The following is a 25,386-nucleotide window of genomic DNA, read 5'->3' on the forward strand; positions in this document are numbered from 1 at the left end:
CTTCCCCTCTGTCTAAAAATAAATAAAATCTTAGAAAAAAGAAAACTAAGAAATCTAATGTTAAACCTTGATGAAGCTACTGGATGTGTACCCTCAAAACAGATTTAGCCACTACATTCAACAGATGTCTGACATACTCTTTATTTCTTTAAGTCCCGCATTTGCATTTTTAAATTAAGCTGCCCTTCCTCTTAGTCTTTAGCTTTTTAACCTATATTCTTTCACCATCCTTGAAAATCTTGTATTCTAAATATATTTTTCTGCCTTTCTGTCTATTCTTAAGGCAGTGTTTTTATCTACTTCATCAAAGCAATTTTAATCCACTGTGACTAGTCCATAGCTAAGAAGCTGCTTTTTAAGTATAATGGATTGAGGTGGGCTCTGTGATAATGAAAGGCAGTGTCTTTGCTACTGGCACTATTAAGACTTCATATTTATATGGCATTTCACTTACATCATCTCACTTAAAGGATGTTCACTGTGTGAACAAGGTAATCAAGGCCAAGAACTGGGGTAGTGATATTACTAAATAGGTGCATTATAATACTGTGAAACTATATTCCTAAAATGGAAGTGCTTACTTTCTAAATGACTATCCCCAAAGCTCTGAATCTACTAGTTAAATAGAAGATTTTTCACTATGTGTGTACATCTGTATTTATTTTGAACCTTGTTAATGTATTAATAATTCAAAATAATGTTTAAAAAGACAAAGCATATATTCTGCTTCGAAAAGGCACATTTTATAGCTATATCATAAAAATCTGCAAAGCTGCCTTAATTGCAGAAGAAAAACTAAAAGTAGTAAGATTCATATTAAAATGTTAAAATAGCTTCCATTTCATTTCCATAGCTTCCATTCTTTTTTTAGGAAAAAAAGAATTTTAAGGAAAGTCAGTATGTAAACATTTGAAAATAAGGCCAAGTTAAATAAAAAGAAAATAAGGGAAAAGTTAGGACAAGCTTGGTAGATCACAAGTTAAAAATGCAAAAATGCCCAGCCTCCATAACGAAACCAGTATATCAGGAGAAGTCATATTCAGACAGACCCTTCGGAAAATAAAAGTGAATACCAGTTCAAACAAAAGAAAGAAATGCCTATTTAAAGAACCTACAGTTTTCATTGGCATTGAAGCCTCTAAGAATGGTCTTCAGCTCCTGGAGCTTCTGATGAGCTCGTGCACGGACACTGTCAATCAGGAGTTTTTCTATTGATAAGTGATCAATCTGCATAGACAAGAACAATAGAATCTTATGTGTAATTTAAACATTTTTACTTTAAAAGCCTGAGTAGCTTACTATGCTTCAAGATATTTTCTTTTAGAATCATACTGATTAAGTGCAAACTTAAACTTAAAAAAATAAACATGGTATGGGTGACTTAAAGACTAGAGATAACATTTTGGCTTGTACAGATCAAGATACAGTATGCACCAGTTATCATAAAGATTAAATGACAAACCTTAAAAATAAAACAATGATCTGATTTAAATTTTAAAATATGAAAGAATATTTTTAAAACTTAGAATATTAGATTTTTAACAAATGACAAGTGTAGAAGCATAACAATCATTTAAAACAAGTTTCACAAAGGATTTTAGAAATAACTAGGTATTTTTTAAGCATTTTTTAAATTTAATTATTGTTCGAGTACAGTTTTCTGTCTTTTACTCCCATCCCAGCCCAACCCAACAATTAGATATTTTAAAGAATATGTATTAAAAGTTTAACTATAAACAATAAGTTATATTATATTCATTTCATTAAATCAATATTAAAATATACTGACATCATCTACCTTCATGGCTCTTTCTACTAATTTGGAATCAGAAACTGGCAAAGGAGGATCATGAAAAATCTGCAAAGGTTTAGAGACATCATTCTCATCGATTTTAATTGTAACTTTGTGAACAGATGCCATCCCTGTTTTTCTCCCAAGGACCTGTTGACTAAAGAGAAAAAAAGAAATATACAATTTTTTCAATACAGACTGTTAACTTTTGGATTGAAATAGAGGAAATCCATTGTGTGCCTTAGCCAGAATCTAGAACATGACAGACCCTCACTGTTTGTGGAGGGAATACATTAATATTGGGAAGAGAGCCAGTCTGTAATCAAACACAGTATTTGATTTACTGCATTAAAAAACACCACAGAATTTAAAATTAAAACAGGCACACAAACAAACATAAATCCAAAACAAAACAACCTATATTCTAAGTGGTATCTAGTCATCTCTGATTGCTTTATAGAAAACGGGACTCAAGCAAAATTTAAACAGGGAATTAAGCACTACGAACAGCCTGATACTATTTTTCCCCAAAACCTTACCCCCAAAAGATATTAAAAAGGTGCGATTCAAAATGTAAAACTGTGATAAGCAAGCATGTTTTTTAAAAAAACAATATCCAACAACCTAAGTTTTTTAGCAATCTGGTATTAGCCCAGAGTAATCTTTTTTAGAATAAATCTTCGGACAAGCAGATAGATGTCTACATATTTAAAACACGCCACATTCTAAGAAAGGTGTCGATTTTGGATGTCCTGTGAAATCTGTATGCTATCACGGGACCTTACTATACAAAATCATGTTGTTAGAGGCACACAGCTATCAGCATATAGTAAATCAGATGTATAAGAGAAAAAGAGAAACAGAGTATTTACAGTCATAGCATGAATTCACCAGAATCAACTTTACTTACTTCCAAACTGAGAGGGAGAGGCACTTTCCAGGATGATACCTTTCTACCTGCACAAGGTCTCCCCACCGCTCTCGGATTAACATTAGAGTTTGGGAATGTAGCACTTCTAACTGAAGTGATAAGCAGAAAGAATCTGATGGATCTTGTTAAGCAAACACAATATAGATTACTACCAACAGCCAATTAAGTATAAGCAAACTTCATTTAGTAAAAGCTGTATTCCCAAAAGCTGGTTATAAAACATTTCTGAAATTATATTTCTCCAATGACTCATCCTAAAAAGTGATATAACTTGTGCCATAATCTTAGAAAAAGGTGTATTTAATTTTGATCTAATTATAAACAAACCATAAGGTTCAAGTTGCCCCTTAATTCATCAGTTTAGAGAATGTGGGTAGACCAAATAGTACTACTTTTTTCTCCAAATAGTACTATTTCTAATTCATCATTTTTTGTTTTTACCCGCAAAGTCAACAATAAAATTTAAAACTTGGTTTATTATATACCTATCACTATTCTTCACATTGACTAGTCCCCCTGCCCCATTTCTACCAAAAGAAGGGGAAGAGGAGAGTTTAGGCTACTACAGTTCAAGACTAGAAGCAGAAGGATACGTAGGCAATTGTACATGTCCTGAAGAGGTTTCTCATCAGCAAATAGCCTTGACTGCACCAGCTGATGGATAAAGTCGATTTGCATGCTATGAACCAAGGCTCGCCCATCTTCCATTAGCAGAAGACAAGACAGTGGTTAATCAGAAAAGCATACAGATCATGTCACAGTACCAACTAATAATGAATTTTTTTAAAAAAGAATTGAAACTATCTTGGAAAACTAGAGAATATTATATTTAAACACTAAAATCTCTAAGGTCAGTCAGTAGTTATGATTATCATAAAATCTACTTCAAATTATATGATACATTGCTAAACACATTCATTAATCTGCAAAAATGTTTCAATGATATAAAAACACCAAACATTTAAATCAATACTTAGGATTTAAATCCATATTTGTCATTTACCTCCTGTCTCCTTATCCTCTACTAGAATTTCTAGCTTGAGAAGACGCCATGGAACATCAGGATCATCTCCCATTACAGTCAAGGTGGCTTCAAATTCTCCTTCGACTCGAAACTTCACCCGACCATTTGCTTTCAGAAAAAGAAAAGTCTACTTTATTTTTAAAAATGAGCAGCTTTTCACCCTAGGTGCTATGGCTCAATTGGATGGAGCACTGGTCCCTAGACCAAAAGGTCAGAGGTTCGATTCCTGGTCAGGGAATAAGCCTAGGTTGTAGGTTCTATCACCTGTCAGGATGCATGAAAGAGGCAAGTGATCAATGTTTCTCTTTCACATCAATGTTCCTTTCCCTCTCTCTTTTTCCCTTCTCCTGTTTAAGATCAATAAGCATGTCCTTGGGTGAGAATTTAAAAAAAAGAAGCTTTTTGCTAACCCAGAACTGTCAGTCTTGCTTATAAGAAATTTTAAGTAGACTGAATGTTTTTTCATTAAGTGTTCAAACAGTTCAGTGGTTTCTGCATAAGCAGTAGCCAGGTTCCAGGTCATTGAGAAACCAAAGGCAGCCCCCAGATGGTATGGCTCAGTTGGTTGGGTGTTACCCCACAAAGCAAAGGCCACCAGTTCCATTCCCAGTCAGGGCACATGCCTGGGTTGTGGGTTCGATCACAGGTCAGGGCACATATGGGAGACAACAATGGATGTTTCTCATATCAATGTTCTCTCTGTTTCTCCCTCCCTTCCCCTCCCTCTACAGTAAAGAGAAAAAGGGGGGAAAAAGAGAAAGAAACCAAAGACAACTCTTTTAACTTCCAAGAACAATATTTTCTTGAGGCTCAACCCTGAGACGTGTCTCTCCTCCACCCCCAGGCTGGAGTGATCTCACTCACTCTCACCCACTCGCCAACTTCAAATACCAGCACTGTATTTCCAGGTAATAAAGAGATGATAGGGCTGACAAGTGACAGATTCAAAGACAACTAGAATTGTAGGTCAAAATTTCATAATGATATTTCTTTGAACAAAACCCCAAAGCTTTTAAAATATTCTAACAAGTGAATTGTTAAAAAAAACAATAACCTTCAAGTACATACCAACTGTAAGATTTGCTAACTGAGGAGGAAGGTCTGTGGTTACAAGACGATGTCTAAGAATCTGGTTCAGCTGGTGAAGTGTGGCTTGTTTCTCAATTTTGGTAATTGGGTCTGGAGGAATAATTTTATCCTTCAAAAGAATTTAAGTGATTTTAAAATAACATACAAAGAGGCATAATTTTTAGCTGTGCCTGTCTTAACACAGTATTTTCTTACTTTACCCAAGAGAATATCCACATTCCTTTCTGCAGTCTATATCAGTAATAGTGACCTTTACTATCATGCGTTAGAGTGCCAAATGATTCCAACAGTTACCCATCTAACAGAGTCATACAACATGATCTTCATGCTCTATGAAACCAACTTAATGTCACTAGATGACTTCCACCACTTCTTAAAAGTATAAAGTGCAAGTGTACCAAGGCAGTAAACTACCACACAATAAATCTTTAAAAATACTTCCCAAAAGCAACTAACATGCAGTACTTTCGTATCTGACATAGATCTAAATTACATCTGCACATCTGTTTATCCTCACCAAAAAATACCCCACAAAAACAAAAAACCCATTTTGATACCTACTCACATTCTGACCCCAATTGATTTAAACAACAAACAAAACAATACACAATTTCAGTTATAGAGGAAAAAACTACATAAAATATTTGTTTTAAAAATATAAAAGTTTTTGCTGGTTTACTTACTAATATAGTAGATCCAGTGCCAAAGCCTTCAACTTTTAAGATGAGGGTGGGTGGGGGAGAATGTACTTACCCTGATGCAGGTTGGCAGCCGTGGGTAAGACCCAGTAGTCAGTACATCAATGGCATATGGAATGGCAAAACTAGGCAGGCGTGCATGAACCAGAGCATCTCTAGCTAATGAAGCAAGGCGATCAGCAGTGTCCACAAATAAGATGGCTTGTTGATCTAAAAAGCTTGAGATCATCTTTAAAGCAAAGGATAAATGTAGTAAATAAGTTTCCTTGAAAACTACCACTTTTCACTTCAAATATCATTGATTCGTTTCAAAGTAAATTTCAAGGAGAATTAATACAGGTGTTCCATACTGCAAAATATTTCTTTAAAAAATTTCCCAATTATTTGAAGAAATTTTAAAACAATAATTTTTCTGTCAATTTCAGTAAAAGATTTTCTAATTCGTTTCTTCATTAACATTACAAATACACAATATCATGAGTTGGAAAAATAAATAGGGGGGTAGACAGGGCAAGGGGGAGTAATGGGGGGAAATAGGAATAACTATAATTGAACAGCAATAAAAATATAACTTGAAAAAATAAAAATAAAATAAAATAAAATGCTTTTAACTACTTTTAGAGACTCCAAGAGTTGGTTGGCAACAACGAGTAAATTCTGAGAAGTCCTAAATCAAATTACAGCAGGCCAGAGGGTGGAAGGAAGAGATAAAAATGGGTCAATCCGTTAAGTGCAGTGCAAAACTAACAAAAGACTGCTCACACTCCTTAGTGTAGGTTGGAATTATTAAATTAACTCCCAGGTGGCTATTTCTGAGATTATCTAAAGAGAGAAGAGCCAGGTACAATTAAACCCCAGGAGCCTCAGCTTCTTGTTTACATATGAGCTTTGCACCTATCCCAGAACTAACCCCCATTTTCCTTCTCCCACCTTTTGTCTAGAGCTAATGTAAAGCCTTTCAGCAGGGCTTGCGCCAACCCTCACAACCCACACACTTGATGTATGAAAATGCTACAAGGATGGACATACTTGTCTTTTCTACCTTGCCACGGTGATTCAGATTCCATGCCCCAAGACCAGTCATCTTTTTTTTTTTTTTTTTCTTGCGGGCAATGGCCTAATGAGCCCTTTCTTTTAAAAAGACTTTCAATTAAAATTTTTGTTTAATAGTTGGTAATGAAGTGTGGATTCCTGAACCCAGACTGCCTTGGTCTCAATTTTAGTTCTACAATTTATTAACCCTATAACTTTGGGTAAGTTACTTAATCCCTCTGTGCCTCAGTTTTTTCAACTGTAAAATAGAGATCATTTCCAACCTCATAGGTTGTTCCAAGAATTGGAACAATGCCTAGAACATGGAAACATTCAATAAACATTGCCTGTTATGAGATCTAGGTCAACTTCATGCCCAACATGAAGATCCTTCCCATCAATTTCCTGACTTAGTGCATTTCGTAAGGGCATGTGAACTAGTAGAGCTCTTCACAGATCTGAAATCTGTAAGGTCTGTCTGGAAAAAGTCCAGCCATTGTTAATATAATGAGAACTGTTTGTACAACATCAATGTAACCTGGCAGCCAAGGAGAGGGAACTAAAATGCACGTGTGAATAATGATAACTTCACTGTACTAGTCAGTGGGGGTGGTAGATGCCACTGAGTGAGCATGTGTACTGTGTGGCCATTGCATTCAAAATGACTGAGCAAGTAGAGCAATGAATCTGCATCAAATTTTGCAAATTTGAATATTCTTCCATGGAAACTATTAGGATGATTCAGAAGGCCTCAGCTATGGGCAACTGGTGATGGGCAGCTTCATCACAACAATGTGCCTGCTCATGCATCATGTCTCATGCAGAGTTTTTTGGCAAATCATCAAACCACCCAGGTGACTCAGCCTCCCTACAGCCCAAACTTGGCACCCTGCGACTTCTGGCTTTTCCCAAAAGTAAAATTACCTTTGAAAGGAAAGAGATTGCAGATAGTTGATGTGATTTGGGAAAACACGACAGGGCAGCTGATGGCAAATGGGAGAACTGTGTGAGATCCCAAGGTGCCTACTTTGAAAAGGACTGAGGTGTCATTGTCCTATGTACAATATTTGTGTCTTGTATCTTCTTCAATAAACGTCTCTATTTTTCATATTATATGGCTGGATACCTTCTGGACAGACCTTGTATTTCCTTGAAACTTTTATCTTCTACTTCTATTCTGGAACAATAGTTAGTCTCTCATGCCCTTCAAAAAGGGGATGCCCAACCAATCTGCAAGCTAAACATTCCACATCACTTTAATTAGTCTTCACATCTCCAAATTCCTGACTTGTAATTCTTGTCCCACTGCCTAGAAATGCTTCTGTACCAGTGGCCAACTTAAAATATGGTATCCAGAATTAATACCACATCATGCACACAAAATGCCCTACATTTTCTCACATTTCAATACTCATTTTACTATCTGATTTTCACAAGTCCAGGAAGTACACAAAAACCAGATAATTACCATCACCATAGAGATAAAAAAAAAAATTGAGGCTTAGGTTAAGACATATGCCCAAAGAAAATTAATTATCAGAGAAGCCAGAACCAAAAAATGTTTCTTCTAACTCTTCATTGGACCAGCAAACCCAGTACAAGTGTTACCTTCCGTTACTAGTAAAGGGGACCAAAGTTTTGCCACTCCAAAATATATTTTCTGGGATATTTTAAGCTGGTTATTTTTAAGAAACAAAGACTCAAAAAAAAAAAATCTTTGCTCCTCCTCCTTACCTACCTAAAGGAATTCAGACAGAAAAACCAGTTTAAAGGAAGGGAGTATCACCTTAGCATAATATAAACTAAATGTGGCAGACAGGGAAAAATTAGGCAGAGGCCATTAGTGGGACTCCCCTCTGTGTCCCATTGTTTCTGAGTGGTGAGGTAAGAATTTGTTTACCATGTCTGCTCTTTCTCTGCTACCTGTGAATTGCCTGCTTTCACTCTGAAATACCAGACCCCTGCCTCCCCTCCTCAGTCAAAAATGGCATATAAGGTGCACCCTTAAGTCTCATATTCTTATGAAACTTCCATATGTACATATGTAATAAATTTGGATATTTTCACCTATTAACTTCTCATGTTATTCTAATTATTTTACCTTAATCAGAAGAACTTAGAAATCTGGGAGGAGCATTTTTTGCGCCCCCACACTAGTAAAATGGATTTTTATCACTGCCACCAACACTAACTTCTTATTAGAAGCCACAGCTAACACATAGCAAGTTTGGACACAACTAAAAGGCCTTAATCTCTTGTTCATGATTCTCTAACAGGCAAGATCCACTTTCCCATCCTAATTTAAAGCAGGACTGGAATCTGATTTTAACATATTTATATAACCATCTTGAATCCCACTTCTCTCAACTTCTGAACTGGTTTTTATTCAAATTTAGGTTATCCCAAACTTCCCTTCGCTCAAGACACTGTAAAAACGCTTATCAGACTAATAAAGCCAAGGCCAAAGAGCAGCAAAGACCGCCCTCAAGGAAAACATTCATTGGCCCTAGCAAGGTGTCACAGTTTATCCATCCCAAGGCCCTCTGCTTTAAACATGGGTAATCAATGAAACACTCTAAACCATCTTGTTCAACTCAAAATATACTAGCTTCAGCTATATTCCTTTGACTTAGAAATCAAATAGATAAAGATTAAAACTTTTGCTTTGAGTAACTTATTAGTGAATCCATATAGGTCCCTAATGATCAGCATGTTCTTTGTTTCCTTTTAAGTACAGCAGTTAATATGACTAGTCATCTTCTTTACATTTTAAAATTTAAATTTTATTTCTCGATTACAGTTTATATCCAGTACTATTACGAAATACTGCATTAGTTTCAGCTGTACTTGACAATCATATATACTTTACAAAGTGTTCCCCTGATACCTGTACAATTTAACTGAGCACCAAACAGACATTTCTCTAAGAAATATTTACAAATGATCAAAAGCACATGATAAGATGTTCAACATCATTGGTCATGAGAGAAATGCAAAAAACTACAATGAGATGCCCACCACACCTAGTAGAACAGCTGGAGTCAAAATGTCAGACAAATACTGACAGAGAGAAATTGGAACCTTCATACACTGCTGGTGGGAATATAAAATGGGACAGTCATTTTGGAAAACAGTTTGGCAGTTCCTCAAATGAATAAACATAGACTTACTATATAACCCAGCAATTCCACTGTTAGGTATCTACCCAAGAGAAATAAAAACGTATGTCCACACAGAAACTTGTATAAAAATGTTTACAGCAACACTACTCATAAGAGCTCAAAACTGGCAATAACCTAAATGGCCATTAACTGATGAATGGATAAACAAAATCCATACAATTCAGGTGTAAAAACAAAGTACTACTACATGTTACAATGTAAATGAACCTTGAAAACATGCTAAGTAAAAGAAGCTAGTTACAAAGACCACATGATTCCATTTATATGAAATGTTCAGAATAGACAAATCTATAGACAGAGTTGATTACTGCTTGCTTAGGGATAGTTAAAAGGGTGAAGGTTTAATTTTTGAGGTGATGAAAATATTTTAGAATTGACTGTGGTGATGGTTGTACATATCTGTGAATATACTAAACACCACTGAATTGTGTACTTTAAAAAGGTGGATGGTATGGTATGTAAATTACATCTCAATAAAGCTGTTTTTTTTAAAGCTCCACAAGAATGTGAGAGACATTTTCTTTTCCTTAAATAAAACATTATCCAGACAAAACAGTCATTAGTCAGAGTTCTATAAACCGTGTATTTATACACTCAGCTAAACATGTACTATGTCTGGCATGGCTAACAATCATTATCTAAAAGCGCCTCTAAAAATATCAGTTAAATCAGGGGTGTCAAACTCATTTTCACCGGGGTCACATCAGCCTCATGGTTGCCTTCCAAGGGTAAAACATAATTTTAGGACTGTATAAACGTAACTATTCCTTAACAGTTAAGTGAGAGCTCAGTGCCACAAGGTAGAAACACGGTGCTGGGCTGGATATAACAAGGTGGAGGGCAGGATTTGGCATGCAAATGTTGTGTCTGCCACCTGTTGAGTTAAATAATCACTAGGTTGAGAACAGAAGTGTCAAAACATGAATAATCCTCTAATTCTCCAGCTGATGAACATTATCTTTGACATAAACACATCTGTATCTGCATTCACAAAACATAAACACTAAAACTTTACATAAATTTAATGACACTTCATCAAAATATGACTTACTTGAATAGCCAGTTCAAAAAACTAACACTGTACTATGAATTAATAAGAAATGAATGCAATACAGCTCAATATCAAAACCAAGAGTTCTGGTTTTTGTTTGATATAATGTTACTGAAGCACAACTCAGTATCAAACAGGTAACTTAAATACCCATGGTATAATTTGGGATTTAACACCAGATTTGAAAAGTTGTACACTTGGATTTGATATACTTCAGTAATACCTAACTTTTCATTGAAAGTTTGATCATCTTTAAGAAAAGATTATCCCATCCCTGTCCTGAGAGCTCAGTTGGTTAGAGCATCATCCTGATAAACCAAGTTTGCGGGTTCGATACCTGGTCAGGGCACATACAAGATTCAACCAATGAATGAATAAATAACTAAAACAACAAATCAATGTTTCTCCCTTTCTCTAAAATCAATTTTTTAAACAAACAAACAAACAAACAAAAAGAAACATAATTGGGCTGTAGATTTCTTTCTGAAGTGCAATTTTATGGCATATGCAAACCCCAACAGATTTGCAAATATAAAATTCTATAAAAGTATTTCTAATTTAGTTTCTCAGGGTGCCAAAAATAAATTTATTATGGTATCTCAATAATGGGTAGCTGTTCATTATAATTATCCAGGAAGCCTGATAAACTTATTTAAAAAATTTTAATGTCATTACATAACCAAATTAAAAAAAAAGAATTTTTAGCATCAATGTCAAATTTACTTAGAGAATCTACCCCATTTCCCACTTTGCAAATATAAGAAACAGTGACTAGGAGGCCACTTGCCCATTGAAACATGGGCCTGAAGAGCTGACCTCAATTAAAGTGGGTAAATGCTCTCATTATATTTTAGGATTTTATTTTTTTATGACAGTTACTCTACCCTTTTGAATATGAACTCCCATTTCTCTCATTAGAAGTGACTGAAGCAAAATAGGAAGGAATGAATAATTGTGCATCTCATGTGTTAACACCACACTATTCTCCTCCAAGTTATGAGCTCAGTAGGCTAACGCAAGATCTCTAGTGATATTTTTCCTCTGAACACATCTTGAAAATAGCTTAAAACTTTTTTTGGAAGGAGGGGGGCAGGTTTAGCATCTTTGATAAAGCATCTTTGATATGCTTCACTCTATGCCACTCCTTTGAATTCAAAAGGGTGATTCAACAGTCAAAAAACTATGAGTTTCTTGACAGCAGGAGCTGTGCCTTATTCAAGTCTCCACCCACCACATCCCATAACCTGTGCTCAATAAATGTTTGTAGAATGAGCAGATGAATAAACAAACAAAAATAAATAAATAAACATTGTTATCTGCTCTGTGACCATGAAGAACCCATTTAATCTCTAGGAATCTTCCTGTTTCCTCATGTATAAAACAACAAAATACTGACTTTGTCATACTCACAGGGTTGTCAAGAATCAATAGGCAAAATTTAAGGGAATACTTTGTAAACTTTAAGGGATCATACAAATGTAAATTAACTACTTCCCCCTTAGTTCAAATCTCCTAATTAATGCCTTCTAGTGTAATGATGTCTTCACATATTGCCTACTCTTCTTTCTGTCTATAACAAATACTAAGCCTCTAAAGAAATATACATTATCACAAGAAATATGATTACTCACATAAGTAATGTCTCCCAAAACAAATCACCAGATAGAAGATAAAGCTAGAAATAAGCTAGAATTAGAAACTGTGTCTATTGTAAGATAACATTCTACAAAGTTATTTTATATAAAATAAAATCAAAAGTTCAACTCACCGCACATTTTTCCACTTTGCCAGCATTATTAGCCCATTTTACTAAAGCTAGTAATCGAACAAAGAGTTGACGTGTCCGACTAGCAAACTGCACTATTTCTATTTTCCTATAAAATAAAACAATTGTTAATGAACCAACAGATTTAAAAGAGCATTTCATAATTTATTTCATCTGAGCTAAAGTATGACTCAATCTTTGTTTAAAAGCATTACAATAAAATGAACCACCTACAATATTTATCTAACTACTTATACAGTCAAATTTTGTACAGCATCTGCATATTGTTTTTCACCTCATAGTAATAAATCCAAAAGAATGTTTTAGCAATAAGTCACATATTAACAATTAATTTTATATTGTTTATTACTAAAGTATACTAAATTCACAGTTATAAAGTCACTATACAGAAGTTAACAGGGTCACATAGGGGACCAAATAAGGAGTTATAAATTTCATTACTGAAATTATGAGTTGTGAATCAGTAACCTTTTTGGTAAAAGAAAGGAATTAAAATGGAGCTTGAAATTGTATTATGTCTACAAAAGCAAGGGCACAATTCACATCTTGCAAGGGCATGATTTTAAAAATTAGGTAATGAAAGAACTTAACTATGTAACTCTTTATCAAACTAATTTAAATGATAAACTTAGATATTAAATTAGCCAAGCAAAGAAGTTGAGTACTAAGAGTAAAAGCTAGAAGGTCTGTCCATATTTATTTTTATTCTATACTTGCAATGCTTTTTCTCCCAATACTTATTCATCACTATTTTTATTATCTCCTTTTAAAGTCTTTACCTGATCAAACAATGTGTTAGCTAGACCTCTCAACTTCCTGTCATCTAAAAAATTGATAATCATACCTCTCATGGCTCACCTTAAGACACTGAAAAAAAACACTCAACATGCCGTGACAATGGCAGGGACTGAACAGGACACCAACCTCCCTCCAAGTGGCTTTTGACCTATTAATCTTAGTACTCCTGTTCAATGATCTACAGATACAGTCCACATCTCTGCATCTTGACAACACCAATATCATGATACCAAAATAAAATTTTTGCTGAAGTATAATCCTGACTGAAGACTAGAGTCTAGCTCCTATTGACAGCATACATAGCCCACAAACAACCTGACAGTCTTCCTTCGGATCAGCCAGTCATATCATCAAGAAGACAGAGACAGTTATGACTCTTTGCCAGTGTCTGTGAAGGATCCTAAGAGATAAAATAAGTAGAGCCTCAAGGAAAGAGGGGGACACAACAGAAATATTCAATGTGAATTATGACCTGGCAGTTACCTCAGTGCCAGGAGCCTCAGTACTGTTACTCTAACTCAGGGATGGTTTACAGAAGATGAGAGGTCTCTGCTTCTCTTCCAGAAGAATTATATTTGTATGTTATTAATTTGGTTTCCCAAATGAGCTCCTCTACTGGAAAGAAGACACCCCGCTTTGCAAACTATTGTAAGATGTTTGTTTGTTTGTTGACACCATGCTATCTCAAGTGATAGGTTTTCCAGAGCCCAGTTACCCTTCTTACCTGAGAGTCAACAGCACAAACCCTGACTTTTTCATTTTCTTCCTTTAAAATTGACCAACCAAACCATAACACAGGCATGTTTCAATTGTCTCTTCCACCTCCACCTTTCTGATCTATGTCTAATCCTGTCAGAAAGGTCAGTTGGGGGTAGGGGTGGAGCATTGTCATTAATAAATGCTAAAATCCTCCCCAGTGACTTAGTATTTTTTTAAAAAAAAATCAGCCCTGGCAGGTGAGCTTCACGTGGCTGGAGCATCATCATCCTGTGAAGTAGAAGGTCACAGGTTCGATTCCCAGTTACGTTCAATTCCCAGTCAGGATACATACACGCCTAGGCTGTGGTTTAGTCCCTGTTGGGGCACCTGCGAGAGGCAGCCAATGGATGTTTCTCACAGGGATGTTTCTCCCCTCCTCTCCCTTTTTTCCCCCCTCTCTAAAACCAATAAACATGTCCTTGGGTGAGAATTAAAAAAAGAAGAAGTAATTTCACTGGATATAGAATTCTAGATTAATAGCTTTCCAGAAAAAGAAAAAAATCAACCAAGGAGCATAAGTAGTGTCACAGATACAGTTAGATAGCCTATGCTGTAGCCATAATTTAAATCTTAATTATACAATTTCTTTGAAACCTTAATTTGTATTGCTCATCTGGCCTATGGAAACATGATAGTAATAGTGTTTAATTATATCTTAAGCCCCAAACTCCAACTGAATCAAAACTCTCTCAATTATAAAACAGTAATTGGACTAGGCAAATGTTAATTCTCTAAAGAAATCTAATAGCATCGTTGTAGCAAATGGTAAATTAGCAGCCAACTTCCACGATCAGTCTACTTACTCCTCAGCTTCTTCCATTAAGTTCTGTATCTTCTACTCGCACATTTTCCTATGCCCCTAGGGACTTCACTTAAGTCAGTGACTAAATAAAGCTTTCTAGAACCTCAGGTCCAAAGCTGGTCACTCATCAAGAATTGTCCAGGATAAGGAAATTACAAACAAATAATGTGGGAAAAAATCACCCCAGGTGTTCTGGACCTGGGTTTCTGACCTACAGCCCACCACCCACACCCACACCCACTCTCACACACTTTGTCTCTCTCACACTCTCTCTCACACACACACATACTCTTTTGGATATATCAAAAGAGACACAGATTTAAGGATTTTTCATACTCACCTTTCCACATCAGATTTCCTTGGCAGTCTAAAAAGAAATAAAAACAAAAGAAATTGACTAATTATATGTATACCTTCATCAAAATATAAGTCTTTACTTTGACTCTATTGACTTTGACCTTAGTGTTTCAGAAAAATAGCCACTACAAGCTTGTGTGGCTATCAACTCTTTTTTTTTTTACTTTTATTACTTTCCAGCAATATGGCTATAAGGGAAAAACCAACAAAGGAACATTTATCTCCATTGGAAATGCTTCAAAAGGTACTGCATGAACCTTAGGTATTTAAAATGCCTTAGTCTTACATCAGCACACTATAGCAGGGAGTCAGAGAAAATATTCTTTTAAGACCAAAATGGTCACAGATGCAGAATACTACTTAGTTGCCAGTCTCCCCATATCCAGTGGAACCTTGCTTTCAAGCTGTAACCCTTCCCTGTTTTGTTATGGGTAAAAGTGGAAGCTGAGCACACAAAAGGGCCAGTGTCAGCAAAGGTTATACACAGTATTTATGACGTTGCATGTGGTTAGATGTAAATGACTTATATTACCTTTAAACAGCTCCAGTGTAGTTTTTTTTTTTTGTTAGTTCTCCAGAACTGATAGCTAGCAACCAATGTCACCATTTCCCCTGACAAATAATGGCATATGACACTCACACATCTGCTGTGCTTTTACAAAGGATCTGCCTCCCGAGTCTTCCTATTCTGCAAACCTCTATCCCATGGTTGAAGACTCAACTCTACTAAAGCCTCCCCTACCATTTAATTCTTCTTGAAGAATACGCACCAAGACCCTTAGATCCTCTTCTCTTACCCACATGCCACAGGTGCAGAAAAACTAAGACCAACTCCAAAGATTCAAGGTACAAGGAGGGAAAACTAAGAGTTCTGGCTTATAGTTACCTACAATCCTCATGGTAGACAGTGGGATGGACGCTAAAGATAGCATCCAAATAATAAAGGAAATCAAGTAGGAGCTGGAAGGACCAGCAAGACCAGGGGATGAAGCAAAAATAAAGGCTATACTGTGAGACTGGAAGTAAAAGCAGCTGTCAAGCTCCTCTACCTGGGAAAGTTCCTGAGATCACTCCTTGAGAAGCCACAATCTCTGTCCTCAAGGGAAAGAGATGGTAAGAACCATAGGTGTGTGTGTGTGTGTGTGTGTGTGTGTGTGTGTGTGAGAGAGAGAGAGAGAGAGAGAGAAACAGAGTAGAGCCTTTGAGGATAGAAAAAAACAGGAACCATTGTTCCAACTCTTCCTACCTGCCCCAGGGGCCCTGAAAGGATCATCTCATGTCAGAGGTCATATCATTTTAGGGACAAAAACCTGGCTTTGTGGTCTGTATCCCTTTTCCCCAAATTCCTCCTATTAAAAAATTCCTTTATTGAAAACAAATCCATGATTTGGGGCAAAAGCCTTAAAATGCTAATTTTTTGAAATGGTAAGTCACAGAAACTTTTTTTAAAAAATATTTTATTGATTATGCCATTGCAGTTGTTCTATTTCCCCCCTTCATTGCCCTCCACCCTGCACACCCTCTCGCCCACCATTCCCACCTTTAGTTTATGACCACATGTCTCAAGTTCTTTAGATACTATATTTCCCCTACTGTTCTTGCCCTCCCCCTATCTATTTTCTACCTACCATCTATGCTACTTATTTTCTGTACCTTCTCCCCCCTTTTCCTTCTCCCACTCCCCTGTTGCTAACCCACCATGTGATCTTCATTTCTATGGTTCTGCTCCTGTTCTAGCTGTCTTCTTAGTTTGCTTGTGTTTTAGGTGTGGTTGTTAATAACTGTGAGTTTGCTGTCCTTTCACTGTTCATGTTTTTTATCTCCTTTTTCTTAGATAAGTCCCTTTAACATTTCATATAATAAGGGCTTGGTGATGATGAACTCCTTGAATTTGGTCTTATCTGAGAAGCACTTTATCTGCCCTTCCATTCTAAATGAAAGCTTTGCTGGGTAGAGCGATCTTGGATGTAGGTCTTTGGATTTCATGACTTGGAATACTTCTTTCCAGCCCCTTCTTGTCTATAAAGTCTCTTTTGAGAAAACAGCTCACAGTCTGATGGGAACTCCTTTGTAGGTGACTGTCCCCTTATCTCTTGCTGCTTCTAGGATTCTCTCCTTCATTTTAATCTTGGCTCATGTAATGATGATGTGCCTTGGTGTGATGTGCCTTGGTGTGTTCTTTCTCGGGTCCAACTTCTTTGGGACTCTCTGAGCTTCCTGGATTTCCTGGAAGTCTATTTCCTTTGCCAGATTGGGGAAATTCTCCTTTATTATTTGTTCAAATAAGTTTTCCACTGTGGCTGTTCCTCTTCCCCTTCTGGTACCCCTATAATTCGGATGTTGGAACATTTAAAGTTGTCCTGGAGGTTCCTAAGCCTCTCTTCATTTTTTCGAATTCTTGTTTCTTCATCCTTTTCTCTTTGGTTATTTTTTTCCTCCTTCTGGTCCACTTCTTTGATTTGAGTCCCAGTTTCCTTTCCATCACTATTGGTTTCCTGTGCATTTCCCTTCATTCCAATTAGTTTAGCCTTCATATGTTCTTCTAATTTGTGACTAAAATTAACCATTTCTGTGAGCATCCTGATCATCAGTGTTTTGAACTGTGCATCTGAAAGTTTGGCTATTTCTTCATCGCTTAGATTTATTGGTTCTGGGGCTCTGAGTTGTTCTTGAGCCATGTTTTGATCAGTTTGTGCCTGTTACTTATGAGGAGCGGAGCCTTAGGTGTTCACCAGGGCAGGGCTACCCAGGTGGCTGGTTTGTGCTGCTGTATGCGGAGGCGGGGTCAGAGAGGGACAATAGCGGTCCCCTCTGCCACTTCCCACCGCTGGGGCCTTCATGGTCTGTCTTACTGCTTGCTCCTTCACCGGTTTATCTACGCGCAAATGTGTGACCACGGTCAGCCGTCAGTGGGTCCGCCTGCTACTCCACACCTGGGATCCGCCCACAGTTGCTGGCGCACCTGGGTCATGCACCTGGGTCGGTCCGGCGGCTCTTTCCTGCCTGACCCAGCTCTGCTGTTGGCTCTGCCCCTCTTACCGGTTTAGCTGAAGGATTCATTGTTGTCAGACTTCCGTATAGTTCAATTTTCTGTGGTTTGGCTGCATTTTTGTTGCTAAAACTTTGTTGTTTTTAAACTTGGTTGTGCGAGAAGGCACAGTGCTTCCACCTATGCCTCCACCTTGGCGGAAGCTCGAAACTTATTGCTATCTAAGAGTGGTTAGGTTTACATGACTGAAATTCCAGCATTTTCTGATTTTAATTTAAAGAGATTTTTAAAAAGAACAGATGCTAAGTCCCTAAGAAGTCAAAGCAGCCCTGGCTGGTGTGGCTCAGTGGATTGAGTGCCAGCCAGTTAACCAGAAGGTCGCCAGTTTGATTAGTTGGAGCACGCCTGGGTTGCTGGCTGGTCCCCTGATGGCAGAGTGTGAGAGGCAACCGATCAATGCTTCTCTCCTTCTTTCTCCCTCCCTTCCCCACCTCTCTAAAAATGAATGAATAAAACCTTAAAAAAAAAGCCAAGGAAGAGTGTAAACTCGAAGATGAGTGCATTTATATTGGGGGAGGGAGTGTGGCAGAAGCAGGTAGTGTATAAGCAAAGAAAAAAAATCTGGGGCCCAAAACAAACCACCTAAAATGCCAAGGCTGTCCTTTTTTCTTTTGATAGTTCACAGACAAGCATCAAATGTGGCAGAAATAAAACTCTTAAAAAGTGTCTTATTAAGAATAAGAATACTGACTTTACATTATTAATACATTTATCCTGACAGTTTATACCTGGAACAAGGAAAAACACATAATTTAAGAACTTCCAAGGTAGGTCCCTAAACTAATTTTGGTTACCACAAACCAAAAGAGAAAAAAGTTATTTTGTATATACCTATCAAGAGCAACAGTGAATCTTCCTATAAAATTTTTATGGTCTACAATGACAATTCTAAAAATTAATTCATTGATGTAGTAAATCAATGAATAATTAGTTAAATCCTGACTATGTGCCAGGCATTGTTCTAGGCCCCGTTTCCAGCAAAGCTCCCATTTAGAATGGAAGGGCAGATAAAGTGCTTCTCAGATAAGATCAAATTCAAGGAGTTCATCATCACCAAGCCCTTATTATATGAAATGTTAAAGGGGCTTACCTAAGAAAAAGATAATAAAGATGAACAGTGAAAGGACTGCAAACTCACAGTTATTAACAACCACACCTAAAACAAAAGCAAACTAAGAGGACAGCTAAATCAGGAGCAGAACCATAGAAATGAAGATCATCACGTGGCGGGTTAGCAACAGGGGAGTGGGAGAAGAAGGGGGAGAAGGAACAGAAAATATGTAGTATAGATGGTAGGTAGAAAATAGATAGGGGGGATGGCAAAAATAGTAGGGGAAATATAGAATCTAAAGAACTTGAGACATGTGGTCATAAACTAAAGGGGGGAATGGTGGGGGAGGGGGTGTGCAGGGTGGAGGGCAATGAAGGGGGGAAATAGAACAACTGTAATGGCATAATCAATAAAATATATTTAAAAAGTATAGTAGAGAAATGAAGAAGCCAAAGAACTTACATGCATGACCCATGGACATGAACTAAGAGGGGAGATTGCTGTAGGAAAGGGGGCTACCAGGGGGAGGGGGGCAAATGGGGAAACTTAGTACAACTGTAATAGCATAATCAATAAAATATATTAAAAAAATAAAGCAGTAAACAAATCAAAATCCCTGTCCTCACTGAGCTTCCGGTGGGGAGGAGACGGGCAATAAATAATGTCTGGTGGCAGTAAGTGCTTACGGAAAAAAAAGCAGTGAGTCAAAAAGGCTAGAAGGAAGAGGCAGAGGGTTTTTCATGGACAGTCAGGGAAAGTCTTTCTGATAAGTTATATCTGAACAAAGACCTAAAGGAAATGAGAAAGCAAACCACACAGAGTTCTAGAAGAGCAAACACTCTAAGGGAGGAGTGTGCCTGGCACTATCCAGAAACATCAAGAGGGTCAAGTGGCTGAAAAAGAATTAGGCAGAGTATTAATTAATTAATTAAGAGAGTATTGGGAAATGACATTAAAGAGATAAGGGAGAGAAGACACAGATCATGTAAGGCCTTAAAGCTGAGGTGATCACATGTCCTGGTTTGCCCAAGGTAGTTTCAGTTTATGACTGTTGCTTCGATATTATCACTAACACCACCCATCTTTCATGCTCGAAAGTGTCTTGATTTCCAAGTAGAAATAAAAGGCACCCAAATTGGAAAGGAGAAATTAAAACTGTCACTATTCACAGATGATATGATATTGTACATAGGAAACCCTAAGACTCCACCAAAAAAAAAACCACTACTAGATCTAATAAGTGAATTTGGCAAAGTGGCAGAATATAAAATTAGTATTTTGAAATCAGTGGCATGCTTATATACCAATAATGAGCTATCAGAAAGAGAAATTAATAAAACAATTCCATTTACTATTGTAACAACAACAAAAAATAGCAAGATACCCAGCAATAAATTTAACCAAGGAAGTAAAAAACCTGTACTTAGAAAGTCACAGGGCACTGAAGAAAGAAACTGAGGAAGCTACAAAAAAGTGGAAGCATATACCTTGTTCATGGACTAGAAGAACTAACATCATTAAAATGTCCATATTATCTAAAGCAACCTACAGAGTCAAAGCATTTCCTATTAAAACACCAATGATGTATTTCAAAGATCTAAAACAAATATTCCAAAAATTTATATATCTCCTCGGGCAAAGGAAACAAAGAAAAAAAATAAACAAATGGGACTACATCAAACTAAAAAGCTTTTTTTGGTGTGCAGCAAAACAAAAAGGGAATCCACTGAATGGGAGAACTTTATTTGCCAATGATACATCTGATAAGGGGTTAATTTCTAAAATATATAAAGAACTTACACACTTCAACACCAAGAAGACAAACAACACATTTACAAAATGGGCAAAGGACCTGAATAGATGATACGTCTCCAAAGATGACATAGAGATGGCCAATAGACGTGAAAAAATGTTCAACATCACTAATCACCAGAGAGATGCAAACTAAAACCACAATGAGATGCCACCTCACACCTGTCAGATGGCTATCATCAATGAATCAACAAATAGGTATTGGCCAGGATGTGGAGAAAAGGGAACTTTTGCACTATTGGGGGGGGGGGTGCAAATTGGTGCAGCCACTATGGAAAACAGTATGGAGTTACCTCAAAAAGTTAAAACTAAAACTGCTTTTTGACCCAGCAATCCCACTTCTGGGAATATATACTAAGAAATCCATAAACTAATTTAAAAGAATATATACACTTTCATGTTCATTGCAGCATTATTTACAATAGCCAAGATTTGGAATCGGCCCAAGTGTCCATCAGTAGATGAGTGGATAAAAAAGTTGCAGTAATTTATACAACAGAAAACTACACAGCGTAAAAAAGAAGGAAATCTTACCTTTTTTGACAGCATGGATGGACCTGGAGATTATTATGCTAAGTGAAATAAGCCAGACAGAGAAAGACAAATACCATATGATTTCACTTATATGTGGAATCTTATGAACAAAATAAAGTAACTGACAAAAATAGAAACAGAGGCATGAACACATGGAACAGACTGACAGCTGTCAGTGGGGAGGGGGAGGGGGGACTGAATGAAAGAAGATGAAGGGATTAACCAAAAACCATATATACATAACACATAGACACAAACAGTGTAGTGATAGCCAAAGGGAAAAGGAGATGGGGGACTAGGTGGAGGTGGGCAAAGTGAGGGAAAATGGAGGACAAAAAGAGACTTTGATTGGGGAGGTGGGCACATGATGCAGTGTGCAGATGTTTTATTGAGGTGTACATTTGCAACCTGTATGGTTTTGCGAACCAATGTCACCCCAATAAATCTAATTTTTTAGAAAAGTATCCCGATTTTTACCACAAATTTATGGTCACCCAACAAATAGGTGACTATAAAAACTCTTACTCTAAGTGAGATGGAGAACCACTGGAGGGCTGTGAGAAGGTTTAAAAGACCACCCTGGCTTTTTTTTTTTTTTTTTGAGGAAAAACTGTAGGGGGAAAGGGAAGCAGTACAGATACCAGTTAGCAGACTACTGCAGTAACACTGGCAAAGGAATAACACATGATGGAAATGTTGAAAAGTGGTCAGATTCTGAAGTCAGAGATGACTTGCTTTTATACTGGGTGTGGGGCTAGAAAAAAGAGGAGCCAGGAATGATTCCATTAGTTTTGATCTAAGTAATCACAGAAACAATGGAGATACTATTTAGTGAGATAGGAAAGGTTTGGGGGGATGGAGTGGAAGCAAGAATTTGCTTCTGGACTTGGTAAACTTAAAAGCCTATTAGGGATTTAAATGTAGGCATCTGGCTATAGAGTTTGGAGTTCTGTGGAGAGGTCTATATTGGGGACATAAGTGTGGGAATCATCATCATATAAAGGGTAGGGGATCAAAATCATACACTTATTCTACAGTGATAAAATGTTTCTCTCTTCATAACTAAGCCCTAAAATAGTAAGAACACCACAATGTGTTCAATGAATTTCTACAAATCCCTATGGAAAAAAAATTATACAAATTACACCATCACTGATAACAATAGTTTCTAACACATTTACATAGTTAAACATAGGAAATGTGACCTTCACATACATGCAATTTTCTCATGGACACTCTTGGATTTTTATGAAATCCAATGATAAATTACTACAATAATCCCTAATCATGACAACTACTTAAGTTTCTCATCAAACGGGTTGACTTTTTTCTCTCCCATTCAATAAAGTACAGTGTATTAAAATTGACTGAGAATGACGTTTTAAAGGAATAAGAATCTTTTCAAATTCTTTTAGTCATCTGCAGACAAATATTTTAACAGTCTCTAATAACAAATTACTATGACACTTTACAGACTAATACCTATATACTATTATTTCAATTGAAAACACTGATCTGGCGTCTAGCAACACAAGAACCAAAAAAGTAGTAATTCTTTCTTTTTCTGAACCTGGAGTAAAACACATAAAACAGTAATATGGTGCCTCTTCTTCACACACTAAAAAATCATTAGTGTATTATGATCCTATTCTGAAGGGATTACACTCTAATTATGTCGCAAAATCTTTTACTTACACTAAATGCATTGAGGTTTCAAATGTTCCAGAAAAAAAACCGAAGTCCAAAATTCTGGATTATTTTATATACATCTCCCGAATTCAAAGTTAAAAGCAGTTACAACCCACATTCAAACGTACCATCAAGATGCTGTAAAACAGATTTCCCATCTTTGGGATTTTTTAAAAAGCTCGAGTATTACGTATTCCTAAACCTTAATCTTGAGCTTTGAACTAAAAAGCTTCGAGCCAAGAAATCAATAGAGTTCTGTGGGCAACTTGATCAAAAATCCCAAAGATAAGATTTTCAAGGCAAGTCTAACAACGTATATAACTAACTAGTCTAGGTTGCTTCTCCAAAGACTACAAATACAACGTTTTCCACCTCCACCTAACCCCAGGAGCTCAGATATATATTGTCGAGTAAGCAGCCCCGCAGAGATGCGAAAACAGCAGCCTCTAGGGGAAAGGGAGGAGTAAACCTCTCTCAGCAGCTTGGGCGGGAAGGGGGAAGGAAGCTGGGGAGCAGACAGGGGTTTCGCGGCACTTACAGATCCGTCAACACCATAAGCTCCGAGTAGGCCCGGTGCAGCAGAAATTCGATGAGAGTGCTCAGCCGGTAGCCAGGGCTAGCCGCAGCGGCAGCAGCCGCCGCCACGGCGGCTCCAGGAGGAGGAGGCGCCGGGGCTGACGCGGGGCCGCCGCTGCCTCCGCCACCGCCTCCGGGCGGGACCAGCTGGTGGTTCTCCAGCTGTACTGGTGCCATGGTGGCGCAGGGTCGGGCTTGGCGCAGCGGCCCTAGAGCCTCAGGAGCGCTCGCTCACCGCGCCGAAGTGAGCACCAGCCGAGTCCGCCGCCTACCGCCAGACAGCCTCTGAACAGGAAGCCCAGCGCCGGACGCTGAGGCCCGCCCCCATATAGTGAGGAGCCCGCCAGCCCCAGGGACTGGAGCGGGGGGGGGGGAGGGGAAGGGCGGGGAAGCGCGACGGCTGCCGCAGAGAAGGTGCGCCCCCGCCAAGGATCAGAGTCCGTTTCGCCAGGCAGCCTCAGCATCCATATTGACGGCCCAAAGCGGAAGTCGATAGGCAGAACGGAAGGGGAACCTGCAGGGGGACTTCCGACACCAACGGAACTCTTTCTACCGTTGACGGTTTACCCGAACGCGCAAGGGTGCTTTGAGTGGGGCGGGGCCGGCGCGCGGGCTAGAATAACGGAAGCGGGGCTGCGCGCCACCGGAAGCGGTTGTGTAGGAGGAGCCAGACGGCAGTAGTTGCCCCACCCTTGCCCTCTCGGCTCTCAGGGTTTAAAAGGCTCCAATTTCCCTTAAGGTAACTATCCGCGTTCCCCAGTGAGATGCGAATCCGGCAGGGGAGCTTGTCTCCTGGATGTTCGTGAGTTGTGGTTCCGGAATAGCGAAAGAATTGTAACGGCTGCATACTTGTGACTTCTCAGGTCTTTGCACCTCCCACAGTCTGCTCATGCGCCTTTCGTGGGATAGAAAACGTTTCCGTCATTTTTTTTTTTTTTACTGTGGGAAAAGATGCGAGAAAATATGATTGGAGGTAGAAACAGGGCCCCTGGCAGAATAACTTCACTTTAATGGAGTTGGATGCTTACAGATGTTATTACCGACCCCCAAATTCCGGCAGGTATACACAGAAAACAGCCTTTAAATCCTCTCCTGCTGACTTTCCCTGCTGTTTGCAGTAGCTGCCCTGCCCTACACGGGCTTTCAGTTCGTCTTGTATGACCCACCGCCACTTTTTCCCCTCTCAAAATCCACGTTTCATATTTTGTTTTCTGCTTTAAAACGGTGATCTGAACCTCACCTGCACGTTGGACTGGGGGGAGGGTACTTTAAAAAAAAAAAACTATGCCGGCTTCACAGATTGGACTTTAATTGGTTTGATGTGAGAAGTCTGGCAGGCGTGATATTTTCCAAGCTTCCTAGGTCATTCTAATG

The 25,386-nt window shown here is 38.0% G+C and overlaps 1 protein-coding gene across 5 annotated transcripts in view; it reads right to left on the reverse strand.

Annotated features, from left to right (window-relative positions):
* The window catches only part of MED14 (mediator complex subunit 14), a 75,880-nt gene extending 51,510 nt beyond the window's left edge, over positions 1-24,370 (reverse strand). For 3 of the 5 annotated variants that reach the window (XM_053670573.1, XM_053670571.1, XM_037165347.2), the window contains exons 1-10: positions 23,975-24,370; positions 15,285-15,311; positions 12,568-12,673; positions 5,590-5,763; positions 4,816-4,945; positions 3,727-3,855; positions 3,317-3,424; positions 2,703-2,835; positions 1,790-1,949; positions 1,116-1,227 (exon numbers count right to left, since the gene is read on the reverse strand). In XM_053670573.1, coding sequence (XP_053526548.1) covers positions 1,116-1,227; positions 1,790-1,949; positions 2,703-2,835; positions 3,317-3,424; positions 3,727-3,855; positions 4,816-4,945; positions 5,590-5,763; positions 12,568-12,673; positions 15,285-15,311; positions 23,975-24,189 — 1,294 coding nt within the window. In that variant the 5' untranslated portion in view covers positions 24,190-24,370. The remainder of the gene's footprint in view (positions 1-1,115; positions 1,228-1,789; positions 1,950-2,702; positions 2,836-3,316; positions 3,425-3,726; positions 3,856-4,815; positions 4,946-5,589; positions 5,764-12,567; positions 12,674-15,284; positions 15,312-23,974) is intronic. The other 2 variants (XM_053670572.1, XM_037165356.2) reach the window with 1 other exon arrangement.
* Between the last annotated feature and the right edge of the window lie 1,016 nt (positions 24,371-25,386).

Source organism: Artibeus jamaicensis, unplaced genomic scaffold (assembly GCF_021234435.1).
Source record: "Artibeus jamaicensis isolate MK-2021 breed Jamaican fruit bat unplaced genomic scaffold, CSHL_Jam_final contig_60, whole genome shotgun sequence".
Taxonomy (NCBI): Eukaryota; Metazoa; Chordata; class Mammalia; order Chiroptera; family Phyllostomidae; genus Artibeus; species Artibeus jamaicensis.